The 27,832-nt window shown below is 43.2% G+C and overlaps 1 protein-coding gene across 1 annotated transcript; it reads left to right on the forward strand.

Moving 5' to 3' along the window:
* The first annotated feature begins 753 nt into the window (after window positions 1-753).
* On the forward strand, window positions 754-27,759 carry LOC115365299 (A disintegrin and metalloproteinase with thrombospondin motifs 12-like). The gene is made up of 24 exons (XM_030060236.1): window positions 754-914; window positions 1,105-1,451; window positions 8,056-8,233; window positions 8,387-8,598; window positions 9,579-9,662; window positions 10,040-10,164; window positions 10,434-10,583; window positions 12,905-13,048; window positions 13,792-13,936; window positions 14,015-14,107; window positions 14,525-14,670; window positions 14,849-15,018; window positions 15,439-15,572; window positions 16,374-16,494; window positions 17,524-17,768; window positions 18,872-19,013; window positions 19,115-19,241; window positions 19,774-19,984; window positions 20,494-21,702; window positions 22,718-22,870; window positions 23,673-23,849; window positions 25,649-25,795; window positions 25,934-26,087; window positions 26,868-27,759. The coding sequence occupies exons 1-24, from the start codon at window positions 797-799 to the stop codon at window positions 26,981-26,983; spliced, it is 4,848 nt and encodes a 1,615-aa protein (XP_029916096.1). The 5' UTR covers window positions 754-796; the 3' UTR covers window positions 26,984-27,759.
* Window positions 27,760-27,832: the final 73 nt, after the last annotated feature.

The raw sequence follows: 27,832 nt of genomic DNA on the forward strand, positions 1-27,832 counted from the left end.
CTTTACAGCGATATGATTAACACCTATGATCAAAACAGTCATTCCTATATCTCACCGTGGGCCTGCTGAACATCTAAAAGGCAAATATTCCAGTTATCAAGGTTAGATCGGAGTGTCTGTCCTCTCATAGAGCTGAAGTGCTTTGGTAAAATCTATCTAAAGGTGATGGGTGTGATCTCACGGGCAGAGTGCTGATTTTTAAACTTTTACAATCAAATGAGCATGACTTTGCTGTGCAGGCTGTGCCACAACATTGGACAATAAATAAATGTATAAATCCCATGTTTTGCTGAGGACCCCTTGAGACTAATGAGTGGCCCCTGGTGGTTCAGAGATCCAAGTTTGAGACACTTTTTTAATGATCCTTTTTTTGCGGTAGGTTTTACTGGCAACAAATTAACTTGATGATGCACTGCTGGAGGCGTTCAGTGTCGATCTGTTACACACCGTTGCAGACATCACTGTTATCATTCAAGCAAACGTGACCAGTCACGAGTGAGGCGTCCTCCTCTCCTCCTGCAGCAGCAGCGCTCCTGCAAAGGAAACAAGACACTGGGCCGACAACACTCCTCCCCTCCTCCGCACTCTCGGAGCTTTCTCCCCTCTTCGGCTATGTTCTGTGATTCCCAGTCCTCCTCGGCGCATGTTTCCCTTCGTGAGGGGAGATTTCTCAGCTTATTCATGTCATGACACAGGGCAGTGCAGGACCGAAGTGGTCGCCAGGCCGCCTCTAACGCAACTGGACCTCCAATGCCTAAGGATCTTCTCCAGTGTTTTGAGTTTGGTTAGATGAAATATGCAATGTTCGCAGGAGAGCCGGGTTCTTTTTCTGCTACATTTTGTTTTCATTCTGGCAGCCGGCCACGAAGAGTTCTCCGACTCTGGCAGACTTCTCTCCCCCTCTGCAGAAAAAGGTCAGTGTGCTGCAGTTTTAATGGGAGTTGCATTTCCGTGCATTGCTGAATGTAGGTTAATTCATCACTTGAGCACATGAGACTGTTATTTAGTGCACAGCGACATGCACCAAAAGTAAATTAAACCTTAACGCATATGAATGGGCATACCCTTAAATATTCTATTCTATTCTATTCTATTCTATTCCAGAGTCAGATCTGTCCATCGTCCATCCAGTGAAAATCGGCGCAGATGGCCAGTTCATCTCTCACTCTCTGTCCCACCACTTCACTGGTGGGCGAGTCAAACGTGACCTGCGACCCCAGGATTTAGAGGGACGGGTTTATTACAAGGTCACCTACAAAGGTCGGGTTTTAATATTCAATTTGACAGCAAACAGTCACCTGGTTTCAAATGACTACATCCTGGAGAGGAGGACCGGGAGCGCGAACAGGACGGAGCATCGTCGCTCCGAGGGGAATTCCTGTCACCTCCTTGGCACCGTGGCAGACTCCGATGTGCGTGGAGTTGCTGCCATCAGCGCTTGTCAAGGACTGGTAAGGAGTCACATTATGTTACAGCAAGGCAAGAGGCTCAATTTTAACTTCTGTCCCATTCATTCAACCTAACCCTTGTGATTTATGTGAAGCCTGATCTTTATTTTACGTTCAGCCCCCTCCCTGGGACCTGCAGCAGCATGCACACCTCTATGAAAAGTTCAATTACCTTTTCACAGGATGTGTTTTTTTTAAGACACAGGAGAGAGGGGCATCACTCTGGGGAAGCTGGTATGTGCTTTAGTCAGTCACAGGCTGCTAAGCAAACCGCTCCCACTGACAGTGCCCTGTCTGTTAGTTTGCCCTTCAAAGACTTCCTGAGACTATTTGCAGAGCGACTTCACTGCAGATCCACGAATGGCTTTTTCTTCTCAGCCAGCCCCGACACCCCTTCTGTTTTCCTTATCTTTAATATTATACTGTTTTTTATTTCTACCCTTTAATCCCTTCGTTCATTCATTCACTGACTAACTCACTGACTCACCCTCTCTCTATCTAGGTTACAGTGTCTTTTCTTCCATAAACTCTGAAACCTCTCCATCCTTGAACATGCAGTGTTACTTTGTTCTGCGCTTAGATTTTAAGTCAGACTGAAGTTACAGTAAATCACTTTGACATATTTTTTATAGATAGAGATGATTAGGCTTTGTTCTCGGAGTGTTGGGTTTTTTACTGAAGTGTTTCTCATCAAAAAAGTATTTCAACTACAAAGGAGTGAAATACAGCTGGTCAGCAGAGAGATGAGAGAGCAGCAAATCAAACACACAGTTTCATTCCAAAATAAGACATCCACTATATGAAAAAAGACTGTTGGAAATATATTGCTGACAGAGTTTTTAATGCTGAGTCATTGTAAAGCCTTTACCTTTTCCAAAAGTAGTATATTCAGAATGGATCCATTTGTGTTTTTGAAAACCTGACTCGTTACTTTAAGATAGTAATGGGTAAATATTACTTTATTTGTTGTAGTAATCCGACAAGTCAGAGACAATATATGGAAAAAGGAGGACTTTCCCCCTCTGAAATGATCGGACGTGTCAGTTTTAGCCATGAAGAATGTCTTGGTGTATTTGATTCTGTCACAGCAGGAATGCCTCTCCTGCAGGGTCTTGCCTCCCGCCTGTCTGTGTTGTTTGTTTGGGTTGCAGTGCCTCTGTCTGACAGATCTGGTGAATAAATTTCATTTGCTGCAACGGCCTTGCCTCTTGCAACTGTACATGTCGTCTGACTCATTGCAAACAGATGAAAACGGCTGCCAGTCCTGTGGTTGTGTATAACTGACCCACTTTACATGCCCTCAAGTAATCCTCAGAGGAAAATATGTTACGTCACTCTAAATTCCTGCAGCAGTTTTGTTCCCTTATCTAAAACTTATATTGAGGATTTTTCTGCAATCTTGTAAAGCTCCAGTTTGTCCCTTTGCTCCAACTGACCAGGGAAACCACAGTAACCTAACAAAGTGCTATTCTCTTCTGTGGAAGGAGGTTCATAGCAGTGAGGCCGCTAAACAGCAAAGAGCGAGCCAGATGTGGGAGGGAAACTGCTGTTAAGGTCAGTCACCCTCAGGGATGCAGATAGAGACATACAGCTTCAAAATATGAAGCAACAATAATAAACTTTATTTACTGAGCATTATTCAAAGGGCAGTGACAAGATGAAAAAACAGACAGTAAAGTACAATATAAAACATGCAATGACACAGACGACAAGCATGTGCCGCTTTACGAGAGCTGACAGAGCAACTTCCAAAATCCACTGCAGATTCCTGTTATTGTAATCCAATAAAATTCACAAATTAGGTAAAGTATTCTGATTACTTTCACTTACCTTTGCATTATTTTGCCTCAAAAATCTAGAAAATGTTACGTTAAACAATTTATTCCAATTGCAATAATGCGATAATTGCCAACTGCGATAATTGCCAATGATTGTCTCGAGTTGTACAAAACTTATTGCCCATAGTTTTTCAGTCTAATTTCTCTTTTGTAAGCACCGCCTTCGTCGGTGAGGATGATCACCCTGCTATATGTTTGCATAACACAACTGCTTAGGAAATAGCTGCATACCTGCCTGACCTCCAGTTGGGGAGGGGTGAGAGGGTTTGCCTTGTCTACAGCCTGATTTGTTCCCCTTGCACTGAGAGCTGTGATTGGTGGGCTGAACAGACTGAATGAAGCTTGGCGTGGAATGGGAGTCAATCCAGGCGTCAGGCGACGACCGGTTACATGCTTATTGAACTAGCCACAATGTGGTCCCTGCCGCTAAATTAGCACCTCTACATGGTCTCATTTCACCGACTGACAAAACCAAATCTCATTTGCTCGAACAAATAGAGCTCCACCACAGTCAGCTGTTTCTACATTGCAGGTGATCATGTCTTGACAAAGTTCAAATTTTTTCCGACTCTCATTATTTACTGTTGGGAACTTAAGTGAAACTGCAAGGACAGAGGAAAGAATAGCTGGGCGGAGGTTGCTGTCAGGGTCTCTTGTTGTTTCTGTGGGAAACCTTTCAATTCAAACAAAACTTAAGCTTTTTCAATGGAGATGTTGTTAACCCCCGAGGCACAACACAGAGCGAGTGAGTGCAAGTTCAGACCTATTATTTTGGTATTTTCTTTGCTTAAATGCATATTTCCTCACTCTTGAGATGAAAAACGATAACGTCTTTGACCTTAAAGGTATGAGATAAATGAGATGAAAAATTAAATGCAAACAAATGCAGCGAGACCCACAGCTATCGCCGACTGTTTTGGTTTGAGTTGTTCTTGCCTGAGTATAAACACAGGGCGCAGTTTGGTGCAAGAGTGATGTGATTAATTGTATTTCAGTAATAACCGTTCTGCCCCCCACCTCGTGTGTCCTAGTAATTGCTGCTAAGGCCACAGGCTCTGTGTAACAGCAGTCACTTTATTCCACAGACCCAGTTGGCCTGCACTACAAAACCCACAGAAGCAGGAAACAGAAGTAAAGCAGTTCCACATGGCCGCTGTATTTAGAGCACAGACCTGTGTTATGGTAACCTCCCCTGGCTCTGGCACCTCACACCCCAACACGCTTCCTCTAGGTCAGAGGAGGGGGATTAGTGGAAGGAGGAGGAGAAGGGCAGGAGGAGGCAGAGGGAGACGTGGTGGCGAAAGTGCCCCGTGGCCTTCGTCCCAGAGCTGTTTCTGCTTGGGGTAGAGTGCAAAATTTGGGACAGAGTAATCCCCCAATTTTGCAGCAGAACCTTTAAATGAAAAGCAAAGCCCTTGTTACCGTCCTTTCAAGTTGCATGTCCTTCTGTTTCTTGAGCACAGACATCACAGAGGATCTGCACATGGTAATTTAGGGATCATGAGTAACACCATAACTACACTGTGCAAGCAAAACCATGCAGGCAGCAGTGTTGCCCAGCGGGACTGCATTTGGTATGCAGATCATACAGATCATGCCGAGCAATGGTCTGAATGTTTAGTTGGGCCTCTCTGTAGCATTCCTTCCTGGTTGATCTGCCCTCCACCACCTGGTTTTGTCTTCTGGGATTCGGTCCAAAGTATAACATTCAGGAAAACATATAGGAGCGCATAGAGAGACATGATAGCAGAGAATACTATAGAATCCACTCAAGATGTCTCCATGATGTGCAAAATGTGTTTTTGCTTGTGCCAGTAGTGAAATGATACAATGCAGAGAGATAAACCTGATGCTGACTCGTCATACAAAGTAATAAATGACAATGAGATTCAGAGTAACAATGAAATAACCCGAATGTTTTTGCTCAGAGCCTTGGGGAAGTTTTCCCAACTGACCACAAGTACATGAGGACATGCTTTGTGGATGAGTCCACCGCAGCCCTGGGATCCGTGGCCATGGGCCATACAATGAGTCAGTGTGGGAGAACCCTTTCTTATCTCAAGCAGCTAATCTAAGTTTGAACAAGGACAAGAATCACCCAAGCCAAGTCAAACACACATTTCTGCCAGTCAAAAAAAATCTGTGCAGATTGTGTTGTTCTTCTACTTGTGGCTTGATATAAACAGACAATCCTGAATTCACCAGTCAGAGATGAATTCGTAATGGTACACTCCAAAGTTAGCAATCGTACCTTCATCTCCCACACCTACTCATGTTGTGACCATTTCTTTGGTATGACAGAAAATATTATTTTTATATTGATTACTTGCTTACTGTGAGAGTCACTGCAGCAGGTGCAGTAATATGGTCTTTCCAAGGGGACGACTGCTCTAGATTTGCACTTTGTGAACTCTCTGTATGGAGAAACAAGACACCCATCCAGAGCTCTGGAGAGTCCGGAATGAATGTGTTTGGAGAGTAGCTGTTTTTTTTTTCCTGTAAAGAAAAAGACATGTGTAAAACATGTCAGCATGACCTAGTAATCCGAACAGTGTGGCGCTGCAGTAAACAGTGGGACAGGCCCTTGGAATCACAACTGGACAAACTGTAAGCATTGCACGACCTGATTTTTAACATCTGTGCTTGGCTCCTTGACCTAAAGACAGAAATCCAAGAGTCAGCTGCACAAAAACTTTATTGTTAACTTAGATGTCTTCAAAACTCTTAATAATGCTCAATACATGTGCATGTTAAGTGATTTTTTGCTCACCTCAAGTACATGAATGCATCTGTATGAATATTGTAAAAGTGCACCTGCAACCAGCTGTGCTTTTGCAGACCTTCCCTTTTCCATCTGTTTGGCTCTTAAAAGAATTGTACATCTCATTTCCCTCTTTTGCAAGCTGGTTTAGGGATAGAGGGAGGGGTTCATCCATGCACCGCCTGGGCTTGTTCGGACACACATGCACACGCTGACAGACACACACCATCACCATAACTACTGTAAGAGAACTTGCAAAAATTGAGCTGGAGGGAGAACATTCATAATGCATGTGGGTGTACATCAAAGTCGGAGAGGTAAAAGAACTCAATCATTTTTTCGTTGTACATGTATTTGTGTGCATGCATGCACACGTGTGTGTAATAGTGTGTGGGTGTGGAAGCGCGCACGTGTATGCGCATATGAGTGTGTCTATGTGTGTGTTCAGCAGCAGACCTCTCTGATCAGCAGGGGAAGAGTCTATACCAGTAAGAACATGCATGGCATACTTCAGAACTCTCTAGAACTGCTGCTGCAGACTGAGAATGCGCCCCAGGGAAGGAGGGAGGGAGGGAAGGATGCCCTGGTTCATATTCAGGTCTATTGGCCAATTATAGATTCCACTCCAATGGAAATTACTCAGTGGTGACCTTCTCTGCAGGCTTTAACAAGGGAACTTCTTCCCTCTAACCCACTGGGCTGGAAATTATTGAAATATTACTGTCTTGTTTTAAGAGTTTACATGATGGATTCATTGTTCTGCTCATAAATGTTAGAACAAACTGTCACATTATCCAGTAGGCAATCACTTTTCCATTGGAGTCCTAGCCTGGTAATGAATTATGTTACACAAGACACTTAAAGGCAAGGTTTTGTGAGTAAATGCACCCCTTTTATCAAGTCAAATTCAGAAATTGGGGTTGCAAGAAGATGAGAATGTGATATCCCAACTAACTGAGGTGCTGCAGATTCTCCATATTGGATAAAATTTCAGGTGTTGAGCAGCGTGGCTGGTGAAAAATCTCAATGCAAAGAAGGTAACTAATCAAATGTTAAAGCTGTATCCACTAAAATTGGAATGCCGGCTATGTAGAATCAACCATGATGCATACAGTTGTGTCATATATGGATGTAATTTGCTGGTTCAGCAAACTCGTGAAATGGAAACCACTCAATTATATCCATATTACATATAATCATATTGTGGTTTATTCTAACATGGTCCACATTCCAGTTAAATACAAATTTCTTCCCCAAACAGCTGCGAATTACCACTGTATCCAAGCTAAACTTAACGATGACGGTTTAAGAAGTTGCAAAAAGATTTTTTTCCCCCACCATTTCCACACCCAGCAGCCCCTAAGAAATCTCAGTCAGAGGAATGTGCAATTTACTGATGTCATGTTACATTAAGCCTGGGTAATGAAATCCGTCGAGCTCGCAAAAATCTCTTGCTCTTACTTGTGGCCATCAATGCAAAAGGTTGCCTTGTGTGTCTTTAATCAGCACGAAACATAATCATATGGCTTCTATATGGTAAAGAGTGTCAGCCTTGTACTTCATCATGTTTTGAATTAAGTCCTGCATCCACCTCTAGGGCCAGAAAATTGTTGCGCTGCTCAATAAGAGTGGAAACTGAACCATGCTGCACTATTGACCTTTCCTCAGGAGAGAGGGAAGGATGCTCCCTCGTCAGTAGAGGCAGGTATTTCACCTTTGACAGTGTCAAATGCTTTGGGATCAGAAAATTGGAATCGCCCTCAAGTATCAAGTACCAGACTTGATGGTCTGCAACAGAGCTGCACACTATTATTTGCTCTTGCTCACCATGTTTTATTCGCATCCTTCAAAATTGTGTACTACATGTAACTGTGTATGGAGACAAAAGAATGTATAGGCCCTCTATAAGTCTCTTATTCCACAATGAGGTACATTTACCTCTCTATAAATGTATAAATGCACCCGTTGATTTCTATTCAGTGTGTTTTTCTTTGCTTGTTTTCAACAGAGAGGCCTCTTCACCCTGCCAGAGGGACAATATTTCATTGAGCCGGTCCATAATTCTCCTAGTGATCCTGTCGGGACCCCAGAGCCCCATATAGTCTACCCCAGAGTCACTACAGAAACACACAGACACAAACGCAGCCCCAAGACCCAGGACACACCCAGCCCCTGTGGAGTTAAAGGTGTGTGTGTGTGCATTTCTGATTCTCTGTGTGTGTGTGTATGCATGTGTTTGAGTAATTGCAATTCAATGCTTCTCTCTGTCCTCGTCAATGTCAGCCGAGGGTAAGCCACTGGAGTATTTTAAGTGATGTATTCCATTCTTTATGCTGTAGATGCTCCAAGAGACTCAGTCCAGGTGGAGAGGGAGAGGGAGGAGTGGGAGAGGGAGCAGCAGCAGCAAGGGGTGGGACAGCCTCAGTCCCGAACCCAGCGCTCTGTCAGCAGAGAGAGGTGGGTGGAGACCATGGTGGTGGCCGACTCCAAACTCATCGAATACCACGGCAGCGACAACGTGGAGTCCTACATCTTCACCATCATGAACATGGTGAGCGGGGCTGGATTAAAACACTGATTTTTCTGATTATTCACAGACATCAGATGAATGTTCTAATAGCGATTCTTAAAATCCCAAGATTGTATATCTTGGTATAATGGCATAAACTTTTTAATCTATGCCTTTTTTCGCAGTGGATGTGTGAAGATTTTTGCTGAATGTTATTTGTAGCATGCCTCATGCTGCAGATGTCTGCTCAATGACAAGCATAAGGAAACTGAGACGTATTGATGCATTTTGGGTTTTAAAAAATGTGATCATAAAGAAGAGTTGAACAAAAGCAAAATTATATGCAAGGTGGTACTGGTATTGTAACTGAAAAACTCCTCACAGAATTGACATGGAACCAAACTGAATCAAAATCCGTGTCACATCTCATCAGGACCTCATGAGTCAGAATCAAATCTAATCTGATGAGAATAGGTCTGTTTGAAAACTAGTTTGATTTGAGGTCTGGGGACATTTATTTTTAAAAAATGCATTTTCCTGTCCTCTTTAATCTAACCTCGGCCAATTTTTTGATTGGCTGCACTGGCTGTCCATCACTTTTAAATCCTGTCACAGGCTGATCACATCACCATGTATGTCATATCATGTTTTCAGCTCCATTTTCAAAGATGGACATCTCATCTTTTCACTCAGTATGAGAAAGAGTCTGCAAAAAAACACAAAATTAGGACCGTGAAGCCACAACAAAAGGTCTGTGAGTAGTTGCGCCTCACAAGACTGCTCACAGCCTTCCTAATACTTGGTATTTATTTGCCAGCGCCTTTTGTTTTCTCCTCCCCGCTTTGTCTGAAAAGAGTTGGGAAGGTCAACGGGGTCTCTAACATGAGCATTAAGACCCTGTTGACCTTTTCTGCCCCTGGTAGAGTTCAGGTTCCACATGGGTGCTCAGTCATTAAATGTTTAGGCATAAGAAGACAGTGATTGCTGATATGTTTAGTACTGAGTGATCTCTCTGTTGATAGGTAGCTGGGATCTTTCATGATGCCAGTATTGGGAATGCCATCCACATCATCCTGGTTCGTCTCATTCTGCTACATGGAGAAGAGGTAACATTCACTTGCGACACGGCCATAATGAATATGTAATGCTCTGAAATACCCTTGAAACTGTGGAATATACATTTAACTGAATTAACTTGAAACGGTAGAATATTTTTGCTTGGACAAACCATATCCTTGTCTTGTAAGGGGCAGCATAATGGTGCTGTTAGTGGGGAGACAGTCCTTAAGTTGGATGGCCTGGGTTCTGAGACAGAAAGCATCCTGCTGAAGTTCCCTTGAGCAAGACATGGCATAGCTGCCAGTTACAGGGTGCCGTCCTGCAACTGACACTGCAGCTGAATTTCTCCTAAAGATTGAATCTGAAATTGTTCTAAGGTATGCATGAGGGTATTTTGTAATATAATTTAGTTTTTCTCTTGCAGAAAGGGTTAAAGATTGTTCACCACGCAGACACAACTTTAGCCAGTTTCTGTGCCTGGCAGAAGAACCTCAACCCACAGAGTGACACACATCCAGCTCATCATGACTTAGCTGTGTTGGTCACCAGGTGAGGCACACACTCACTCACACACACACACAGACACACACACACACACACACACACACACACACTCACACACACTCACACACACACACACACACACACACATGCACACACAGATCATTTACATTTAATAGAAAGCTTTGAAATGAGATGGCCAAACAATTTGCACTAAAAGCTCTACATCTGATGGTGTGTGTATGTACACACGTATTTGTCTGTGTGTGTCTTTTGTGTGTGTTTACGTGTGTATATATATGTGTGTATTCCCCCAGGAAAGACATCTGTGCAGGAATGAACCAGCCCTGTGAGACCCTGGGACTGTCTCACCTGTCTGGGATGTGCCAACCACACCGCAGCTGCAACATCAATGAGGATTCAGGCCTCCCCGTCGCCTTCACCATCGCTCATGAAATGGGCCACAGGTGTGTGTGCGTGTGTGCGTGTGTGCGTGTGTGCGTGCATGCGTATCCAGTCCCCCGGGACCCCCTGTCCTGCAGTTTCTTTTTTTGTTTGTTTTAGTTTTCAAGATCAGCTTGTACCTGATCCAGTTATGAACTTGATGTTGACTGGCTGGGCCGAAGAAGCAGATCTACCTGACGTGGCAGACGTGACAGACTGTAATCCAATCTAGCGAGCAAAAACATAGCTGCCAAAGAAAAAAAAAACTTACAGGAGGAAAGTGCCTGAGCGGGTTGGGAACCACTGCTATAGAGGCTTTGCAGCTGCATGATTAATTTCCTTGCAGCCAATGTTGGTACCATTATGAATACCCAGTTCAAAACTGTCTGCATGATAGTAATGACTTCATATCGAGCAACCAGGCAATAAAAGACAGATATCTGATAAGATTGTTTTGATATGGGTGGAAAATCATTCAGTAATGTCATTGAATTGACTGACAATTTAGATTAGTAGTGCAGCGAATATGTGTTTGGGAGTTCATACCATCAAACAGACATGCACCACATTGTCATTCTTGGGACCGTTAGTAACCTTTGTAGTAAAGAACCTTAATTCACACAAAAGACAAATAACCCCTGTCATGCAAAATTTATATATTATACATCAGATTATATATATGTGCTTAATATGATTAAATGAGATATGCAGTGGACTGGGTTGGAGATTTCACACACATCCTACTGGTGGAAGTCAACCGATGCTGGAAAAGCACTCAGTAGAGAAATATGTGGGAGAGCAAGATATGTGATCAGCGACTGAGCCAGCACAGATGGAATAAATCTGACTTCAGTAATGTTCAGTCAGACCTACAGATCAACTATTAGGCTACTGAAGAATGCTCCACTCTACAGAGCCGATGTCTGTCTCTGCAGACTGAGAGCAGGTCAGTGGCTCTGGCATTGTGGAGCTGACTTGGGCATCTCAAATCGGTTCCGGATGCTCTGTTCATCTGGGATGCAGTGATAAGGATATGGAAGGCAGAGTTGGACAAATCCATGGTGTCCAGTTTGGGGCAAACTAACTCTTTGTGTATCTCCTTTGTTCATGTTGGCTCTGGCAGTGGAGGAGGGACACCGTCAGGGGAAAGAGAAGCAAGACCAGCTTGTTTCTCTGTCATGATCTCTGCAGCAGATGAATCTCACTGAAGCAAATCTCTGGCCAGTCAATTATAATCAGTCATCACTTCCTCATAGCAGGATCAATCTTCTTCTTCTTGATCCTTCCTCTTCTCTGCTCTTTTTCTGCAGAACTAAACTGCCTGGACAAAGGCTTCACCTGAATAAAGTTTCTCTTGGAAAGGGATGTTTCCAAGACACTTGTCCTTTCAAGTTGAAGGACCACCTTTTCATTCTTTGTTTATAACTACTATAATTATTAGAACAATACCAGGTACTTGGTTGAAAGTGATTCCTTTAAAACAGTCATGATTTATACTGTCAGAGGATATCAAACATGACAAATTTTGGTCTAACCCAGCCTTGAGGTATTACCCTAATCTCTATAATATTAGTAATACATTATTACAAACTTCATTCAAATACAACTCAGACTAAACTGAAAATGTGGAATCAGTTGAGGCACATATCATATTGCAGTGTTTGTGTTAGTGTCTTTTCTGAGTTCTTTGTGCAAAAGTTGAATGGAGAGTTTGCCAATAGTGCTGCTTTTATGACCTCAAGGAATGCTTTAAGGGAAGCAGGAGGGGGCTTTAGGTCATTAAAGTGTCGCTCGAGGTTCGGCATGAGGTTATCAGCTGGGGAGTCGGTGGAGATGGGCGAGAGAAGATGGTGTCAGATCTGCAGGCCTCCATAGCTGCTGCAGTAGCCTCTTTGCTCTTAGTCTCTCCAGTGCTCTGCGAGTTGTAGCTTGAAATGCATCATCTCAGTTAATCCAAACAAGCAGAGCTGCTTTTTGGCTTTGCTTGCTGCTCAACAATCCAGCAGGATAATCTATCAAAGCAGTTTATATCAATATTAGCATGCAACTGCTGGCCAAAAATGTATACAAGATAGATTATCTAGCATGCAAATCAGATAAACACAATATTCATCAAACTACTCAATGGGAAAATACCAGTTTTCACAAAGCACATAACTTTACCACTGTTTACAACTATAATCAGCTGCTCACAGGCGCTGTTGCCCAGCAAGAGCTGAGAAACTCCACTATGGCTGCCAGAGGGTTTCTTATGTCACATTAAAAGTCCTCTGTTCTCATAAATGTTTTTTCTTGATGTTGTGATACTATTTCAGCCCATCATTTTTTATGTGTTTGAATGCAGTTTTGGTATCCATCACGATGGCCAGGGGAATGACTGTGAGCTGGAAGGGAGACATCCCTTCATCATGTCCAGACAGCTGATGTACGACAGCTCCCCTCTCACTTGGTCGCCTTGCTCCAAGGAATACATCACACGTTTTCTAGAGTAAGACCAGACTCATAGTTTTCTCTGAAGTCATTAATTGGAAGAAAATATAACACAGTTCACTCACGTTCAGCTATTTTTCTTTGTGTGGAATTCACAAGTAGTCTGGAAGATGTGTGAATTGGCATGGCTGTCTAATCACTGGGAAAATGAGGGCAATTCAGCACCAGAATGACTCTTCCTCAATGCAGATGAATGGGCAGGCAGGCGTAGATTTTAATGGAGTGGGTTGAACGGTCCAGTAATCAAACACAATGGGTTTAGTGTTCAATGGAAGAAAACAAAGATACAAAAAAAAAAGTTGAGCATGAAAAATGACATGAACTTCCCATGCTGCTTTTTCAAGTCAAATATATTTCTGAAAAACACTTTCAAGCAGGTTTAGTCACAAAGAGCTTTAGAGAGCAACAAAGCACAGATACAAAAGACACTGAATAAGCACAAAATTGTAACAAATGAGGCCACAGCATCCGCAGTAATGAATGATAGACAAATATGTCAAGCTCAAAGGAAACTCAAGCAAGAGTGAAGTTGTTTTTCTCTGATAAATCACTTCTTTCTGGAGTATGAAGCCCTGCCTTAAGACTCAGAGTTTATATTACAGCTCTTTTTCTGTTGAAATATAAAGCTCCTCTTTTCCCATCCCTCTCAAGTCCCTTTCGTACTTCTTGCCCTTTCCTCATTTCATCTCTGTCAACATGTCACCCATCCAACCTCAGACCTTTGTCTCTCTCATGTCGTAGTCGTGGTTGGGGGTTCTGTCTCGATGACCGTCCCTCCAAGCGGGACCTCACGACCCCGTTAGCACGCCTTGGTGTCCGCTACACCACGCACCACCAGTGCCAGCTACAGTACGGCCCCAACGCCACCTTCTGCCCTGAGGTTGATGTGAGTATCATGAACGTACGCGCACATACACAAACAGTGCTGTGCTCATTTGTCACTGGTTCTGTGTCTCTATTTCAGAACGTTTGCCAGATCCTTTGGTGTTCGGTGAACGGCTCCTGTCGCTCCAAACTGGACTCGCCGATAGACGGCACTCGCTGTGGACCTGAGAAGGTGGATGCTTACAGTCGCCTTAGTTCTGTTTGGATTTGAATTGCATTTGCCTGGGGAGGGTTATGAATTGCAATTTGGATATGGGTCTGAGTCTTAGGCTGAGCATTCAGTGTATCACTAACTTCCTTTGAGTAAGACAGTAAGTTTATTTAAAGTGCATAGTCACAGCTGTCTCAACATGCCTTACAAGGACAGGAGGAAACAGTAGAATGTGACTAAATGTAATAAATTAATAAAACAAGATGGCACATCTCAAAGGGCATATCCTAATAAAAATTTTGCCACACATACATGCATAAAACATCTACGCGCATGCAACACATATTATATGTACAGAAACCACCATTTAGTTATAACAGAGTGAGAATAAATAGGTTTTTCAACATGAAGTAGTTTCATCAGTGTCTTCTCCCTCAGTGGTGCATCTCAGGGGAGTGTGTGATTGTGGGTAAGCTGCCAGAGACGGTGAATGGAGGCTGGGGACAGTGGAGCACCTGGTCTCACTGCTCCAGGACATGTGGAGCCGGTGTCCAGTCAGCAGAGAGGGAATGCAACAACCCCAAGTAAGAACTGACTCTAAATCTGTCTCATACAACACACCGTTTTTCAACTTTTCTCCCTCTCTTTCCTGTGAGGTTTTGCATTTTCTAAGACAACATGACATCCTTTTCTTTTTGTTAAACGATACTAAGCGATGATCCGATCACACCGATGATGAAGTCTTTCCACTGTTTCCCACAGACCGGAGTTTGGAGGAAAATACTGTACAGGGGAAAGGAAGCGCTATCGCACTTGTAACACAAAGCCGTGCCAGCAGAATAAGCCCACCTTTAGAGAGATGCTGTGCAGTGAGTTTGACACCGTTCCTTACCAGAATCAGCTCTACCAGTGGATCCCTGTGGCTAATCCAGGTCAGCATTCAATGGCACAAATATATAAAGTCCAAAGATGTGTAAACTAGTATTGCTTTCCATTGCATGCTTACACTTGAGTAGGTGTGATTATATTTGTCAGTCAACAGGGGGCGCCATATACATTGCTAAGACACCAGTGTTGCACTGTCACTGTGTGTCTTACAAGTAAAGGCATCCTTTCAATACTGGTAACTGTTGTGTTTGAAGAGATCACCACACTTCTGATATACCGGGATTCATGATCTCTGTCTGTTAGTTGTAATATTAATCACAGTATACAGAACCGTGAATAATATGTGTCTTTCCAAATTTTTAGTCACTGAAACAGTTCAGCTTCACATTATTTGTGGTTTTGTGCACATATACTTACAACGAGCATTTCAGTGGAATTAAAATTGCAACCCCAACCCTCTTCAGTGAGCCCCTGTGAGCTGCACTGTCGACCGGTGAATGAGTATTTTTCGGAGAAGATGCTTGACGCTGTGACAGACGGCACTCCATGCTTCATGAACAACAACTCAAGAAACATCTGTGTCAACGGAGTGTGCAAGGTAGTGTGGCTGGGTAAGAGACTGGGAGGGGGGGGCGGTTGTAGGGTTAGAAGCGGGATCTGAGATGTGTTGCAGTGTAACTCTAAGGGTCATGAGAAAAACCTGAAACAAAATCAGCACATTTGAAACTATAACTTTCAGATCGTTGAGAAGTTATGGAACATAATAATTTTAAAAACGTTTGGTAAATGTCCTGGAAATCTGAATAAAGCAGTATTAACTCAAAGAAAATTTTAAGCATTAACTCAGGATTAATGCAGTATTAACTCAATCAATCTTTAATTATTAACTCAAAGATTGATTGGCCATTTAAAAATAAATAACAGAGGGTTAAACACTTGTGGTGACATCTTAGGATTTCCATAGTGCGTGTTCATGCACCAGTTTGTGTGAAGATAGTTGAAAATAGCTCATTTTATCTCCGCAAGTAAATGCTGTCTGCATTTTCAGTCAAACCAACTGCAGATTGTTTTGTTTCAGTTGGACTGGAATTTAAAAATGAAAAACCAATCTAGGTCTGTTGCTCAGTTTTTCCTAGAGAAGCTCACACACAGTATTTGAAAGATACACAGACGTGAACAAAGTCATATAAAATTAATTTATTTTGCTAATAGAAATTGAGCTGAAATTTCTGGGGAAGTCATGAAAGACTCGTTGAAACCCAGTAAGTGTACAAAGCCTGAACTACATTAAAGGTTTAGTGTTGTTTTTACCTTTAATCTCCCCTTTTGGGTCATACCATTATTCAAGATGGGAGGCATCATGTGTCTGTGGATGTTTTTGTGTTTTGTGTGACTCTAGGAGGTAGGCTGTGACTATGGCATAGATTCAAATGCAGTAGAAGATCGCTGCGGAGTCTGTTTGGGAGATGGGACAAGCTGTGAAACGGTCTATAAGACGTTCGATGGAGGAGAAAGCTTTGGTGAGTGTTGACACCGAGCAAAAAAGCAAATGGTGTGGAAAAAAGAACCTATTTATGCTCAGCTGGAAAACAAAGAAATTATCTTCTAACGGAGATAAACATCCAGTCGTAGTAACAAAAAACAGACAACACATTACACCTTCTACAAAAAATGAGCCACTTCTGAGAAAAGACTTGACCCCCTCACCAGCAAGCTGTGAAAAAGGGACATAATTCAAATTTATTTCTACGCACTGCAAGTCATTTCAGGACAGTTCATTAGCATTACGCCATTGTGTTGTTTTTTTGTTGTCATGGCAGCCTTCTTGTCCAGACCATGCAGCTGTTTGTCCTGCTGTACTTGGCTGAGTGCATGCGAGTGTGTGTGTGTGTGTGTTTATGTGTGTGTGCATGCCTGTGTTTGCATTTGTGGAAAGATATCAATCCCATTTGTCCCATTTTACTGTCAAAACATGTTTGGAAAAGAATTACCCACCCACAAGATGACAGGATCAACAAACCTTAAGGACAAATTGATAGAGAAAGAGACTCTAAAACAATCAAGATTCTTTCCTCCCTTACTCCCCCTCACTCTTTCTCTCATTCTCTGTGTGTGTGTGTGTGTGTGCCCCTCACAGCATCCTTTCCAGATAACCAGCCCAGATGTGTAAGACTTCAAAAGGCTTAGACTAAGGGCAAATCTCCCCCCTCCTTTGCACAAACACAGAAACGCACACACACCTTCCCACAAACATCATTAAACTCCAGAGACCTACTCATAGCTGTTTTCGTCCTCCCCCATCCAGCCCCTCATCCACATACTATAAAAAACAGAGACAGACCAGTGCCCCCCACGCCGAATACACACACACACACACACACACACACACACATATACACATGCCAACCACCCCCACAGACCCAGCCCACCCTCTATTAAAGATCAGAGAGAAACTGTCTGGTAGTCTGGATGCTGTTGTGAGTGTGGCAGCAGCCATGGTGGGCCATCCATTACCGTGCTCTGACTCTGGCCCCTCCCGCCTCTCTCAGGGTACGTGGACGTGGGTGTGATACCTGAGGGGGCGCGAGACATCCTGGTGCAGGAAGTGGAGGAGGCAGGTAACTTCCTGGCTCTGAGGAGTCAGGAGTCAGAGGACTACTTCCTCAACGGTAATTACATCATCCAGTGGAACGGGGAGTATGAGGCCGGCGGGACGACGTTCTTCTACGAACGCAGCGGGAACATGGAGAACCTCACCGCGCCTGGACCCACCAAACACCCAGTCGTGATCCAGGTAGGCGTGCACGTTGACAGCCTCGGAGTCAACGTGACTTTCAAGTGTATACAGCATATTAAAATATTAAGTAGCAGTTTAAAAATATGAAATCGTAGCTTTTTAGGAGCAACTTAGATTCTGCCTCAGTGGCTACACAGACGATGGACTTAAAGGAACAGTTCACCCACAAATATAAAAAATGATATTTCCCCACTTGGACCTAGTGTAATCTGTCCCTCCAGATTGTTTCTGTCTACTCTATCTATCCAACTTATGCCTAATATGTCGGGGTGGGTGCGGGGATAGATACAGTTTGTTGGTGTTTTGGCAGGAAAAAATAGTTCCCAACAACACTCTTTGCACCTGAGGGCTGTGGATTATGTCGGGGATTTGTGTTAGTGTTAATTTTCACTTATAAATTTTGGACAGTTTGAGCTCCACAAATAAACACCTATTCAGCCCCATTGTATTGGGATGCAGGGAAAAATCACACCAAATCACACTGAAAAAATCTAGATTTCACAAGGGTTAAGTGAGAAAAAAAAAAAAAAAAAAAAAATATATATATATATATATATATATATATATATATATATATTGTGTTTGGGTGGACCGTTCCTTTGAGTTAAGCCAAATCAAGGCCAGTAGGATGGAGTCCCAGGACAGTCAGCCAATCAGAGCGTCTTTCAATTTGTTTTGCTTGTGTAAAGTCCCCAGATCAGCCAGTGTGTTTCTTGGGAGAATAAGAACGACTGCATTTTAGATTATTCTTCGACAAAATATCTAAACATTCTTCATTAAAGGTGCTCTACGCAAAATTGCCAAGGGTCGATTAAAGTGAGAGCTGTTTATACTCAACTCGCCAAAAATGTTACATGAGCACATAATCTATCTTTAGAAGATGAGAACCACGCACGCACAAATTACATCAAATTCCATGATTGTTCCACATTTTTCGTCAGTGATGTCTACACTTCAGCTGACCCTTGGCAATTATTGGATGTTTCATAGATGCCAGGTAATGTCATCAACTTGGAATATGAAGTCCTGAATAATCCCAGTCCTGGTGATAATCTTGAGGAGATCACACACCTCACATGATACTCTTTGTCGTGGTCCAGTTGCTGTATCAGGAGAAGAACCCAGGTATAAAGTACGAGTATGTCGTCAAGAAGAGCCGAGAGACAGGAAATGAGGTCATTGAACCTCTTTACGGGTGGAGACACGGGGCGTGGACAGACTGCAGCACCACGTGTGGTCTTGGTAGGTATCGCAGTTGTGTTTGCGTTTTTCTGTTTGTTTAGTGTTATACAACCTGAAGGTAGCATTTCGATGGACCTGAGTGTTGCCTTGTCTACTTCCAGGTGAGCAGCTTCAGCCGGTGCGTTGCTTTGAGATGGATGTGGGTGTTGTGGATGAGTCTCTGTGTGACCCAGACAGTCGCCCGGAGGACCGGCACCGCAAGTGCAAGAACATGGAATGCCCTGCAAGGTTTGAACTCTCAAAACATTATTTTACTTACCTGCTCGTTCACCATCATGCAGAGCTGCTGGAGAGGCATGCTGGTTAAGTGAAACTTCACCGGGCAGTGATAAAAGCATCATGTTTTTTCAGAGCATATTTTTTGTTCTTTCTTGATTATAACATTTATAGATTCTGAGGGTCAGCAGGTTAGTTAGCTAACTTCCCTCAGCTGCCACAGGTTAGTATGGCTGATGTGAACTTGGAAGGTCAGCCAAGCTTACTAAGAGACAGGACATACATATTTTTTTCATATCATTGGCACAGCTTGCAATGCATCATCTTCCTTTATTAGAACAGCTTAGCCAGAAAAATTTAAGCTATGCCCACTGAGGTTCAATTCAGCCAGTTAGATTATTTCTTCCCCCAGAGCAGCGCCAACTCCAATCTGCTGTTTCCAGACATCAGTAGATGGTTTCATCTGCCTTATAATGCTTACTATGTGTGTATGTCTCTGTCCTGTTCCTTCTCTTTTTCTTCGTCTCCATCTCTTGTCTTTCAGGTGGTGGGTGGGGGGCTGGCAGCAGTGCACAGCCACCTGTGGCTCAGATGGAGTGCGAAAGCGAACGGTGCTCTGTGTTCGAACGGTGTCAGGGGAGGAGAGGGTGCTCCACCCGGTGGAATGCAAGCATCTCCTTAAACCCAAACCTTTGGTGCCATGCAACAGAGATGTTCCCTGCGGGCAGGACTGGGCTGTTGGTTTATGGGAAGAGGTAAGCTTTCTGCTTAGACCACAGATCCTCAATAACTCTTATCAGCCCGTTTATCTTGCATTTTTGTCTCCAATCCAGTCCCGATGCATTTCTTTGTATCTGTGTTATTGTATGAAACCGGCATGGGCCGATATTGACAGTCTATTGGTAACAACCGTTAAAACCTTTAAAAAGCAATATCATTCCAATATTATTTTTACTTTGATAGGTGACACTGACAATTATAGGATTTTTTTTCTAGGAGTGTGTCACTCCTTGCTGCATGTCACTCCCTCTCTCTCTCCCTAAATAACAAAAACTAAGAATATTTTGTTTTAAAAACAGTTCTCATAAAACAGGCCTGTATGAGAAGCTTAACCTGTCTTGCACAAGAATTTGTGTTATGATTCTTACAATAGTAGCAATAGTGTAGGCTGTTGTGGTAGGAAAATATTGAATATGAACATCAGCCTCAAAAAAACATATCCGTGCATCCTTGATCCCTGATCAATGCTCTTCCTCCCTCTCAGTGCCCAGTATCATGTGGAGGAGGCGTTCGCTCTCGGACAGTTACTTGCACGTTAGCACCCAAATCAACCTGCGACCTCTCAACCAAACCCCGGTCCCGATCACTGTGCGCTCTGCAGAGCTGCCCCAACTCAAGTCTCCGCAGACGACCTGGGCCTCCGCCGAAATATCGCCGCATCTATCCACCAAGGAACACCACCACCACCAGGCGTCCTGTCTCACCTACCTGGGCTCCCAGGAGCACCACTGCTACACCTACACCTACACCCACTGTCACCGTGAGGGAGGAAACAACCAGCAGGCAAACTACAGCTGCTTTCATCCCTGCAACCACATCTGTCACAACCCCTGAGATCACAACGCCTGAAATTATAGACGCAGATGATTATGAGTTCAATGTCATAGTGAGAAGAAAGGAAACTAAGGAAGATAAGGGAGGAAACTCTTTCCCTGATGAGGTAGATGTAAAACGGACTGATGCAGGAAAGACAGAAGTGGAAGAGGAGGAGGAAGAGGATGGAAGCACACCAAATGTTGTGGTGTACACTCCAGGTTATGACTATGTTGTTGAAGATAGGACAACAGAGGAGGACGGCATTACTGACCTGGATGCTGTTACCACGGCAACTTCCCTCCGAACACCCATTAAATCGCTCACCACCACAGCATCACCACATACACTCATTACTGCCCCTGCTTTACAGACAAGCCCACATACGGCACACACAACCAGAGCACCCACTACACACACCTACTCCACCCCACACACCACTACAGATATGTGGGCTAAAACCACACGCCACTATCCCCTCTTCAACCCTAACACCACCCCTTCCATCAGTCCGTACGGCCGCTGGACACTTCCTCACGCCACTCCAACACCCAAAAAGCACTCCGCCCCGGCAAAAGCTCACTACCACACAACACGAGCCCCCACCCCGACTACTGCAAAAAAGACATTCAGCACTGCGGCGGCACCCCAGTCCACAGTGAAAATCATCAAACTGAAGAAACTCGCCGACAATCCCAAAAAAAACAGCTCTCATTCTAAAAAGCCCTCCCCCCGTTCCAAAAGCCCCACCCACCGCTCCAAGAACCAGAACCAGAGAGCAGGAAGCCCCGGGGTCAGCGCCACTGGTGACCAGAGCAACCTGATGGCCAGAGAGACGGTTAGCATGGATGTATTCTGGATAACTGGAAACTGGAGTGAGGTGGGTCCAAACTTAGATGGAAAAATTCCCTCAAAACACCCTGACACACTATTAAAAAACAACTATGGGTGATGCGCCCTGCATTTCTGTTGTGTTTTGTGTTTGTAGGGATGAAACAAAAATTGATATTTAGGCACCAAGTTAATAGCATACCAAAATTTTGAAAACAATGCTAATACTAGTGTTTTTAGCACAGGTACGGGTGCAGCTTGGTTCGTTACACTGTAATTTCAGTGCTTTTAATCTAATGTAACCATTACATGTATGCTAAAATACTTGAAACACCAAGTTTCTGTTCACTAGTTATTATTTATACAAAGGAGTGTGTGCTCAACGGGTTTTCTGTTTTTGCTGTCAGATATCGAGTGTCATGAAATTTGACTGTTATTATTTTTGCGATATCCCTAATTGTTTGGTGGTGTATTTGTCTTATTCTCAATGAAAACTGGCCAAACATAGATCCAAATGTCTAAAAGGTGAACATCAGGCTTGGATGTCCCTCCTTAAGAATCAAGTGCTTCAACAACATCATCATGTGAGGAGTCCATTATAGAAGAGGCAGAGATAGCCCACTAATTTCTGCCCTGACAGTAGAACCAGAACACGATGCCATGACATGTGTTGCAAACAGATTGCAGATCAGCATGTGAGGCGTGTTGACAGGCATTCAGGGTGGGAAATTTAGGATACCACTAACTGAAATAGAGTAGTTAAGGGAGGGTGGGTGCAACGAAAAGGTGAAACCACAACACGTCACCACAAAATAATCGCTAGAATGCACTGAACATTAAGGGTTGTTGTACAGTAACAGTACGGGAATGTCTGAGGGTGGAATTTCCCTCTAAGAATGTTTGGTGGTAAGTTTCGAAATTCTGGAGAAGTTTATGTCATGTCACGACAATATATTGCATTATTTTGCATTTTACTGAGTCTGTCACTGCATAAACACAATTCAGGTTGCAATGAGGAACCTGCCTCTCCTCTCCTCCTCTTTCCTCTCCTCTCCTCTCTCCAGTGCTCTACATCCTGTGGGATTGGTGCGGTATGGAGGACGGTCATGTGCAGCTCCCAGAATGATGAGGACTGTGCCAACATTAAGAAACCTGAGCCGGCTCGTACCTGCCACCTACGGCACTGCGCCACGTGGTTAAGCAGCAACTGGAGCAAGGTCCGTAACCTTAGGTATCCCGCAGTGACAGAATCTGACAGAGTCTTGTCAGTTTTCCAGATGATGAAATGAATCAGGCTTAGGTCTTAATTAACCCTTAGATACATAAATGGGTTAAAAATGATCTGTGTTTTTTTTTTTTTCTTGCAAAAGCTTTGCAATGAAAATATTTCATCTTTTCATGGTCAAGGGGTTCCTCAGAAATGTTGGTTTTAATTCTGTCCCATTCAAATTTATTATTTGCTTTTTGATCTTTTTAAGAAAACAGATGTTTTGTAACACTACCCCAAGTTTCCTTAAGTCGGTCAAGAATAACCTGTATGCATTTCCTGTGGAATCTCATGAGAGCATTTGATCCTTATCAAGTATAAAGCCTGTTTATTGTTGAGCAGACTTCACATGTCAGCAGTGTGATCACTTTTCAAGACTATTTTACACTTTATTTTTATACAATACTATATCATATCATTATCAATATAATATACATATTTTTTTTTAATTTTTGGTTTGATGATAAGAATATCTATCTTCCACTAGTTAAATACACTTTAAAATGTGTTATACAAATAACCATATTTTAAATTATAAAATTTATTTATTTATTTATTTAATATAGTTTATCAAAAAGAATGAAAAAAAAATCAGCTTAAATTATTGTAAATACATTGAATATAATAATACGGGTCATTTTTAACACACTTATGGAAGAGTGTAGGTTCCATTCATTTATTCATCTAAGGGTTAAATAACCCTCTCATTCTCTGAGCCATACATTCCAGTATAACTTTCTTTACGTCCTCAGTGTCCAGAGGACTGTGCAGTGGTGGGAAGGAGGCAGCGTGATGTCCAGTGTGTGGATTCCCAGAATAAACGCCCTCTCAGACCTTTCCACTGCCAGGCCCTGTCCAGCAGACCCCCCAGCACCATGTCCTGCCCCCTCAGACCCTGCCTGACCTGGAGAACGTCACCCTGGGGACCGGTAGGGTTCACGTGTTGAATATTGCTTTCTTTATTTGTGTTACAATAGATTCTGCTAAGTTGCCCAAAAATGTGGCTCATTCATTTGGGACTGAAGCTCAAGTGAGATATGTAGAAGAACAGATTTCAACATGATGTGCATATTTCTCCTCAGATGTCATGTTACCTGAGTGACACGATGGGCCCTATCTTGCGCCAGACTCCCTAAACCCGCTATTTGCGGATTTAGGATTTAGGAAGAGGCGTTCCCCCGTAAAAGTTGCTATCTTGTGCACCTCCCGCTATCCGCAAAACACCTCCGCTACCCGCTATATTATGCATAGGCATGTTTTGGGCGTTACGCCAGTTAAACCAATCAATGTGCCAGGTGCCATTGCCTTTAAGGGCAGGCTGCGCTATCCTAAATCCTAAATCCTAAACCCGCGATGGAGAGAGGGAGGTAGATTTTCTCAGGGCTTCTACTGAGGCTAAAGCAAGTTGGCTTTATATACATATGATATATTATATTATAGGCGAGTTAATTCGGGAGGTGGAGCCAAGTGTCCAAGTGGACGTGTCACAAGTGGACGTGTCACAAGGTTGTACTGTCACAAGGTTGTACTGATTGAGTAAAATCCCCGGGTCACACCACACACACACAAGAGGCAGAGGTGTAACTATGTGTAAACTAATTTATTGACAAGGTAGATTGGGCAAATAAAATATTAAAAATAAAAATATAGCACAGCTGCTGGCTTATGATAAAACAATAAAACGTGCTGGCGTAAGTGTCCAATTAAAACAGTCTTTCCTCTAAACAGTCTATAAGAGTAATATACTCAGTCCATTCCGGCGGCGTCCCGGTATCAGTCCGACCGTGTGTGTGGCGAGGCTCCGTCGGGGCGCGCATTGAAGCTGCCTGGGCGCGCTCTCCTAACAGCACACACTTTAGGGAAAGCGGATAGCGGGCGGTCCTGACCACCCGCTATCCGCTTTCCCTAAAGTGTGTGCGCAAGATAGCAACTTTAGGGATAGCGCATGAAACACGCCCACGACGCACCTCCAGGCGCAAATGATGCAGTCGGCATAACGGATAGCGGGTAGCGGGTGGCGCAAGATACCGTTTAGGGATAGTGGAAGCTCCTAAATCCGCAATTTGCGGGTAGCGGGTCGTGGCAGCGGATAGCGGGTGGCACAAGATAGGGCCCCATGTCTCATGATGATGTGCTCAGGTCTCTGCCACATGCATGCAGCTCACTGGATAAGGCAAAAAATCATGTTACCTGATTAACATGATGTCTCTCAAGGCATCAGAGGCATCAATCTAAAGCAATATACAGTGCATTGCTGTTCTCACAATTCACTTCTTTTTTGTAGCATGATCCACACTGATCCAGTCCCCTCATCCAGTCCACATTCCCAACAAAGGCCTTTATTGCTTTTCTACACTGGATCAACAAGTTGCCCATTTATTAGTACATTAAACATCAAGGAACGATATATTTCACCAGTGTAGCCACAAGTTACACTCAATTTGATCTTTTGTATTTTAGAAATTGCCAAAAATGGGACACTACCACATACAGTGCATGTGTTATCACTGGATAGGACAATAAAGAGAATTACCAATGCATAGCCCCCTCCACCCCACCCCTACTCCCCACCCATCTGCACTCACCTCCCCCCAAATTTGAGGAATGCTGTCTTCCCTTTGGTGCATGCATAGATACACAGATACAATGTGTAAATGTAAACATGGAGAGATTTGAACTGTTTTGTATGTAACTACATACCTTACATGAGTCTTCTTGTCGTCCTCAGTGCTCTGGGAGCTGTGGCGAGGGAGTCAGGGAGCGGCTGGTGTACTGCCCAGAGCCTCAGCGCTGTAGCGCCCCGCGGAGGCCAAACAGCACAGAGCCATGCCAGCTAAAGCCCTGCACAAACTGGGAGCCCCAGGACTGGGAGGAGGTCAGGGACACATCCCCAAGATTTTCATAGGACACTGAAGATATTTTAAATGTTATGCAAAATGAACTGCTAGGCTGTAGTCATAGAAGCAGCGTAAGTTATCTGTGTGTGTATGTGTACATGTGTGTGTCTTTGCAGTGCTCTGTGAGTTGTGGTGGGGGTCAGCAGCAGCGTGAAGTCAACTGTGTGAGTAAGGGGGATTTGGCTGTAATGCCAAACAGCCTCTGTGAGAAGATTTCCAAACCAGAAACACTCAGGAAGTGCAATATGCAGGAATGCAAGAGCAGCACAGGTGCGCATGCAGCACTCTGCCTTCCCTTCTCTCCTAAAAGCAAAATCATTTTCAACACTGTCTCTCTACTGTGATCTGCACTCTGCTTACCACTGCAGACTGCCCAGATCTTGTACTCTACACTTCCACCCATGCATGCATTTTAACACACACACACACACACACACACACTCACTAACAGTCAACCAATTATGGCGATATCTGGCATTTTGAGCTAATCGGTATTGGCTAATACTGACTGAAACTTTACTTATTTTTCATTCTTATTTTTTTCGTTTTTTTTTTTGTTTGTTTGTTTTTTGCAAAGTTTAGTTTTAGGATTACATGTGTAAATTTATTATTTGATATATTTTTTAATTTAAAGTAAGTTTTTTAATTTAAAGTAAATGCACTGCAGACAGAGTGCAGTTCTTCTTAAGCAAACAGACAATACAGACACTGACATTAGTATTAAATACATTTTCATTTAAGTTAAGCAATTTTGTGTTTCATTTGTTATTATTATCAAATTGTTGTATTTTATCAGATTGAAAAAAAAAAACATGGTATCGGCCTTGTATATGGCCCATCGGCTGCCGTGTTCTCTGAACATCGGCATCAGCCATTGAAAAACCCACGTTGGTTGACCACTGATACATACACACACATTTTGTTTTTGTTTCCTTTGCTTCCTATGTTTGTCAAAAGCACTCCATAAATACACTTTAGTTGACATGCAGCCGTTCTTGCTGTGTGTCAGGGCATTTGAACTGGTTTGAGCTGTGTTTCCCTCTCGAACAGGTCCAGTGTGCAGAAAGAACAGCATGTCCTCTCGCTTCTGTGACAAGCTGAAGCTGTTGGGTCGCTGCTCCCTCAGGTCGGTCCAGAGACAGTGTTGTGTCACCTGCGGGCCGTAGCCAGGGTAACACACCCTCACACACCACCATGGACACATTCAATGTACAATAATACTTACTCTCATGCAGCACTACAGTCATCCATCCAAAAACAGAGTAGCTCATGTTCACATGGTGCTGCTCTAAACAAAGGTGCTAACAACCACCTCATCACCACAACTTCATTCAACACTGGTAATCCTCACAAAATAAACTGGGTCGACTGAATTTTCTTCCATCATTCTCCTTGTTTTCCAAGGAATATTTTGCAAGGAAACATACAATAATTGCGAAAGAAAGCTGGAGAAAATTCCAAACACTGGTGGTCAATACACATTTTGAGTGCAGCTAGTTTTAGAGGTTTACTGCTCATCGATCCATGACGAGGTGAGCACTCCAGAAAAAAAAACAAATGTTATTCATAATTAAATTACTGCTTTCATTATTTCTCTCTGAGCGTAAAACACCTTGCATACTGCTGTAGTCCCCTGCCAAATGCAGATTAAAATTTTAATCATACAAACATTTCTTGGAGATATTCGGTTTATTCACACATATCGGATTACTGATCCGGTGCTAATTGTCTCATTAAAAATGTTCTTTATCATTTGAAAAAGATCCAATTCTAATCTGCAGCATTTATTTCACTAATTAACTTCCCTCAAAGGAGCATACCAGCCCTATTTTGTCTTTCTGTTAACGGTCGTGATCTCATGTGTCACAAATTTGGTTTTGCAGCTTAAAAGTCAAGGCTAACACCACCCACGTCACTCACATTCAAAAACGAGAAATTGAAAGTCGCCATGCATTGGTAATTCCATCTTGTGTACACTTAGTACAATCTCTAAAATGACTGTTTTACTCTATTAT

Source organism: Myripristis murdjan, chromosome 9 (genome assembly GCF_902150065.1).
Source record: "Myripristis murdjan chromosome 9, fMyrMur1.1, whole genome shotgun sequence".
Lineage (NCBI taxonomy): Eukaryota > Metazoa > Chordata > Actinopteri > Holocentriformes > Holocentridae > Myripristis > Myripristis murdjan.